Here is a 6,000-nt window from a genome sequence, read left to right as displayed (position 1 = left end):
GGCTACTGTTATGACTGAAGTTTTGGCTAAATTACCAGAACTAAGAGGTAAGCGTGATCACTCTGGGGTGAGAACAGAGTGCGCTGATAATATTAGGGCCATGTCAGACACTGCGTCACAATTTGCAGAACATGAGGACGGAGAGCTTCATTCTGCGGGTGACGGTTCTGATCCAAACAAACTGGATTCAGATATTTCAAATTTTAAATTTAAGCTGGAAAACCTCCGTGTATTACTAGGGGAGGTGTTAGCGGCTCTGAATAATTGTAACACAGTTGCAATACCAGAGAAAATGTGTAGGTTGGATAAATATTTTGCGGTACCGGCGAGTACTGACGTTTTTCCTATACCTAAGAGACTTACTGAAATTGTTACTAAGGAGTGGGATAGACCCGGTGTGCCGTTCTCACCCCCTCCGATATTTAGAAAGATGTTTCCAATAGACGCCACCACACGGGACTTATGGCAAACGGTCCCTAAGGTGGAGGGAGCAGTTTCTACTTTAGCTAAGCGTACCACTATCCCGGTGGAGGATAGCTGTGCCTTTTCAGATCCAATGGATAAAAAGTTAGAGGGTTACCTTAAGAAAATGTTTGTTCAACAAGGTTTTATATTGCAACCTCTTGCATGCATTGCGCCTGTCACGGCTGCAGCAGCATTTTGGTTTGAGTCTCTGGAAGAGACACTTGAATCAGCTCCATTAGATGAGATTACACACAAGCTTAAAGCCCTTAAGTTAGCTAACTCATTTATTTCAGATGCCGTAGTACATTTAACTAAACTTACGGCTAAGAATTCCGGATTCGCCATTCAGGCACGCAGAGCACTGTGGCTAAAATCCTGGTCAGCTGACGTTACTTCTAAATCTAAATTGCTTAATATACCTTTCAAAGGGCAGACCTTATTCGGGCCCGGGTTGAAAGAAATTATCGCTGACATTACAGGAGGTAAAGGCCATGCCCTGCCTCAAGACAGAGCCAAACCTAAGGCTAGACAGTCTAATTTTCGTTCCTTTCGTAATTTCAAAGCAGGAGCAGCATCAACTTCCTCTGCACCAAAACAGGAAGGAGCTGTTGCTCGCTACAGACAAGGCTGGAGACCTAACCAGTCCTGGAACAAGGGCAAGCAGGCCAGGAAACCTGCTGCTGCCCCTAAGACAGCATGAATCGAGGGCCCCCGATCCGGGAACGGATCTAGTGGGGGGCAGACTTTCTCTCTTCGCCCAGGCTTGGGCAAGAGATGTCAAGGATCCCTGGGCGTTAGAGATCATATCTCAGGGATACCTTCTAGACTTCAAATTCTCTCCCCCAAGAGGGAGATTTCATCTGTCAAGGTTGTCAACAAACCAAATAAAGAAAGAGGCGTTTCTACCCTGCGTACAAGATCTTTTATTAATGGGAGTGATCCATCCGGTTCCGCGGTCGGAACAAGGACAAGGGTTTTACTCAAATCTGTTTGTGGTTCCCAAAAAAGAGGGAACTTTCAGGCCAATCTTGGATTTAAAGATCCTAAACAAATTCCTAAGAGTTCCATCGTTCAAAATGGAAACTATTCGGACAATTTTACCCATGATCCAAAAGGGTCAGTACATGACCACAGTGGATTTAAAGGATGCTTACCTTCACATACCGATTCACAAAGATCATTACCGGTATCTAAGGTTTGCCTTTCTAGACAGGCATTACCAGTTTGTAGCTCTTCCATTCGGATTGGCTACGGCTCCGAGAATCTTCACAAAGGTTCTGGGTGCTCTTCTGGCGGTACTAAGACCGCGAGGAATTGCGGTAGCTCCGTACCTAGACGACATTCTGATACAAGCTTCAAGCTTTCAAACTGCCAAGTCTCATACAGAGTTAGTACTGGCATTTCTAAGGTCGCATGGATGGAAGGTGAACGAAAAGAAGAGTTCTCTCTTTCCACTCACAAGAGTTCCCTTCTTGGGGACTCTTATAGATTCTGTAGAAATGAAGATTTACCTGACAGAAGACAGGTTAACAAAGCTTCAAAATGCATGCCGTGTCCTTCATTCCATTCAACACCCGTCAGTAGCTCAATGCATGGAGGTGATCGGCTTAATGGTAGCAGCAATGGACATAGTACCCTTTGCACGTCTACATCTCAGACCGCTGCAATTGTGCATGCTAAGTCAGTGGAATGGGGATTACTCAGACTTGTCCCCTACTCTGAATCTGGATCAAGAGACCAGAAATTCTCTTCTATGGTGGCTTTCTCGGCCACATCTGTCCAGGGGGATGCCATTCAGCAGGCCGGACTGGACAATTGTAACAACAGACGCCAGCCTACTAGGTTGGGGCGCTGTCTGGAATTCTCTGAAGGCTCAGGGACAATGGAATCAGGAGGAGAGTCTCCTACCAATAAACATTCTGGAATTGAGAGCAGTTCTCAATGCCCTTCTGGCTTGGCCCCAGTTAACAACTCGGGGGTTCATCAGGTTTCAGTCGGACAACATCACGACTGTAACTTACATCAACCATCAGGGAGGGACAAGAAGCTCCCTAGCAATGATGGAAGTATCAAAGATAATTCGCTGGGCAGAGTCTCACTCTTGCCACCTGTCAGCAATCCACATCCCGGGAGTGGAGAACTGGGAGGCGGATTTCTTAAGTCGTCAGACTTTTCATCCGGGGGAGTGGGAACTTCATCCGGAGGTCTTTGCCCAAATACTTCGACGTTGGGGCAAACCAGAGATAGATCTCATGGCGTCTCGACAGAACGCCAAGCTTCCTCGTTACGGGTCCAGATCCAGGGATCCGGGAGCGGTTCTGATAGATGCTTTGACAGCACCTTGGACCTTCGGGATGGCTTATGTGTTTCCACCCTTCCCGATGCTTCCTCGATTGATTGCCAGAATCAAACAGGAGAGAGCATCAGTGATTCTAATAACGCCTGCATGGCCACGCAGGACTTGGTATGCAGATCTAGTGGACATGTCATCCTGTCCACCTTGGTCGCTACCTCTGAAACAGGACCTTCTGATCCAGGGTCCCTTCAAACATCAAAATCTAATTTCTCTGAAGCTGACTGCTTGGAAATTGAACGCTTGATTTTATCAAAACGTGGTTTTTCTGAGTCAGTTATTGATACCTTAATACAGGCTAGGAAGCCTGTTACCAGAAAGATTTACCATAAGATATGGCGCAAATACTTATATTGGTGCGAATCCAAGAGTTACTCATGGAGTAAGGTTAGGATTCCGAGGATATTGTCTTTTCTACAAGAAGGTTTAGAAAATGGTTTATCCGCTAGTTCCTTAAAGGGACAGATTTCAGCTCTGTCCATTCTTTTACACAAACGTCTGTCAGAAGTTCCGGACGTTCAAGCTTTTTGTCAGGCTTTAGCTAGGATCAAGCCTGTGTTTAAAACTGTTGCTCCACCATGGAGTTTGAACTTAGTTCTTAATGTTTTACAGGGGGTTCCGTTTGAACCCCTTCATTCCATTGATATCAAGTTGTTATCTTGGAAAGTTCTGTTTTTAATGGCGATTTCCTCGGCTCGAAGAGTCTCTGAGTTATCTGCCTTACATTGTGATTCTCCTTATCTGATTTTTCATTCAGACAAGGTAGTTCTGCGTACTAAACCTGGGTTCCTACCTAAGGTGGTCACTAACAGGAATATCAATCAAGAGATTGTGGTTACATCTTTGTGTCCAAATCCTTCTTCGAAAAAGGAACGTCTGCTACACAATCTAGATGTAGTCCGTGCCCTGAAATTTTATCTACAGGCAACTAAGGATTTTCGACAAACGTCTTCCCTGTTTGTCGTTTATTCTGGTCAGAGGAGAGGTCAAAAAGCTTCGGCTACCTCTCTCTCCTTTTGGCTTCGTAGCATAATACGGTTAGCCTATGAGACTGCTGGACAGCAGCCTCCTGAAAGAATTACAGCACATTCTACTAGAGCTGTGGCTTCCACTTGGGCCTTTAAGAATGAGGCTTCTGTTGAACAGATTTGCAAGGCTGCAACTTGGTCTTCTCTTCATACTTTTTCCAAATTTTACAAATTTGACACTTTTGCTTCTTCGGAGGCTGTTTTTGGGAGAAAGGTTCTTCAGGCAGTGGTTCCTTCCGTATAAAGAGCCTGCCTGTCCCTCCCGTCATCCGTGTACTTTAGCTTTGGTATTGGTATCCCATAAGTAATGGATGATCCGTGGACTGGATACACTTAACAAGAGAAAACATAATTTATGCTTACCTGATAAATTTATTTCTCTTGTAGTGTATCCAGTCCACGGCCCGCCCTGTCACTTTAAGGCAGGTAATTTTTCCATTAAACTACAGTCACCACTGTACCCTATGGTTTTCCTTTCTCTGCATGTTTTCGGTCGAATGACTGGTAATGGCAGTTAGGGGAGGAGCTATATAGCAGCTCTGCTGGGTGAATCCTCTTGCACTTCCTGTTGGGGAGGAGTTAATATCCCATAAGTAATGGATGATCCGTGAACTGGATACACTACAAGAGAAATAAATTTATCAGGTAAGCATAAATTATGTTTTTTCCATGAGCAGTGTCATTTTCAAATTTGTATAATTTTTGCTTTATATATAGTAAAAACAAAAGTATTTCTATGCAAGAAAGGTAAGCGTATCCACAATTTTGATTTGTATGTATATACATATTTATTTTTTCTAGATGAGATCACTGCAAGCTTTCGTAGATTTGGACCTTTGGTGGTAGATTGGCCTCATAAAGCAGAAAGCAAATCCTATTTTCCTCCAAAAGGTAATGTGATTAATTTCCTAAAATAATAGTTTGTATCTTTTGCGTGATGTTTTTATATTCATATTGATGTATACAATTTCTTATGTTTGGAGATAGGCAAAGCCACTTCCAGAAGTTGGGTATTTAAAACAAATATTTTTTGACAGCAGATAGAGAGAAACTATTTTTGAAATAGTCTTTTAAGCATATAGTAATAGGTTTAATTACAGTAAAAAATTACTTTTACTCTTTATAGCATATCTTTAAAAATAATCCAATGATCGGCAAATCTGCACATCTAAACAAATTTAGGTGACTTTACTCAAAAATCCTTGGAAGAAGGTGTTTTTCTCTGGAGCAAGTGATAATTAGGTATGGATATGCAAATAACGGACACAATTTATGATTTAGAACAACTGTTCAATTTACTTCTATTATCTAAATTGCCTTATTCATTTGGTATCCTTAGTTGAAAAGCATACCTAGGTAGGCTCAAGAGCAGCAATGTATTACTGGGAGCTAGATGCTGATTGGTTGCTGCACAAAATGCCTTTCTTCATTGGTTCACCAGTTGTCTTTAGATAGCTCCCAGTAGTGCATAGCTCCTTCAAAAAAAGGATACTAATAGCATGAAGCAAATTGGATAAAAACGTAATTTGGAATGTTGTTTGGAATCACATGCTCTATTTGAGTCATGAAAAATAAACATTTTGGGTTTCATGTACTTTTAAAGGGACATAAAACTATGAATGTTTTTCATGATTCAGATAGGGCATACAATTTTAAAATGCTTTCAATTTACATCTATTATCTGATTTGCTTTATTTTTTTTATATTCTTTTTTTAAAGGTCCAGAAATGCACAACTTGGTGCTCGCTAAACACATTGGATGAGCCCATTACAAGGCATATATGTGCAGCCACCAATCAGCAGCTAGCTCTTAGTAGAAGTGCGCTCCTCAGCATACCAGGCTATGCTTCTGCAAACAAGGAGAGAACAAAACAAATTAGACAATAGAAGTAAATTGGAAACTTGTTTAAAATGACATGCTCTATCTGAATCATGAAAGTTTGATTTTGACTTTACTATTCCTTTAACCACTGTCTCAGAAGTATAGCAATGGCATTATGAAGTCTGCATGTAAATTACATTTTCAAAGCAATAAAGTGAGAACCCCTCATTTGCATATTCTTACCCATAATCCCCCATCCAGTATCAACCCTTTTCTGCCTGCAAAAATAAAAAAAAAATCTTATTCCGTTTTTCATTGCTACACAATTAATT

At 41.8% G+C, this 6,000-nt stretch overlaps 1 protein-coding gene across 1 annotated transcript in view; it reads left to right on the top strand.

The window, feature by feature from the left end:
* The window catches only part of CPEB3 (cytoplasmic polyadenylation element binding protein 3), a 422,665-nt gene that overhangs the window by 275,771 nt on the left and 140,894 nt on the right, over positions 1-6,000 (top strand). Inside the window, exon 8 of the mRNA XM_053692412.1 lies at positions 4,648-4,739. Within this exon, the coding sequence (XP_053548387.1) occupies positions 4,648-4,739 (92 nt within the window). The remainder of the gene's footprint in view (positions 1-4,647; positions 4,740-6,000) is intronic.

Source organism: Bombina bombina, chromosome 9 (assembly GCF_027579735.1).
Source record: "Bombina bombina isolate aBomBom1 chromosome 9, aBomBom1.pri, whole genome shotgun sequence".
Taxonomy (NCBI): Eukaryota; Metazoa; Chordata; class Amphibia; order Anura; family Bombinatoridae; genus Bombina; species Bombina bombina.
This window is presented reverse-complemented; position numbering and strand designations above follow the sequence as displayed.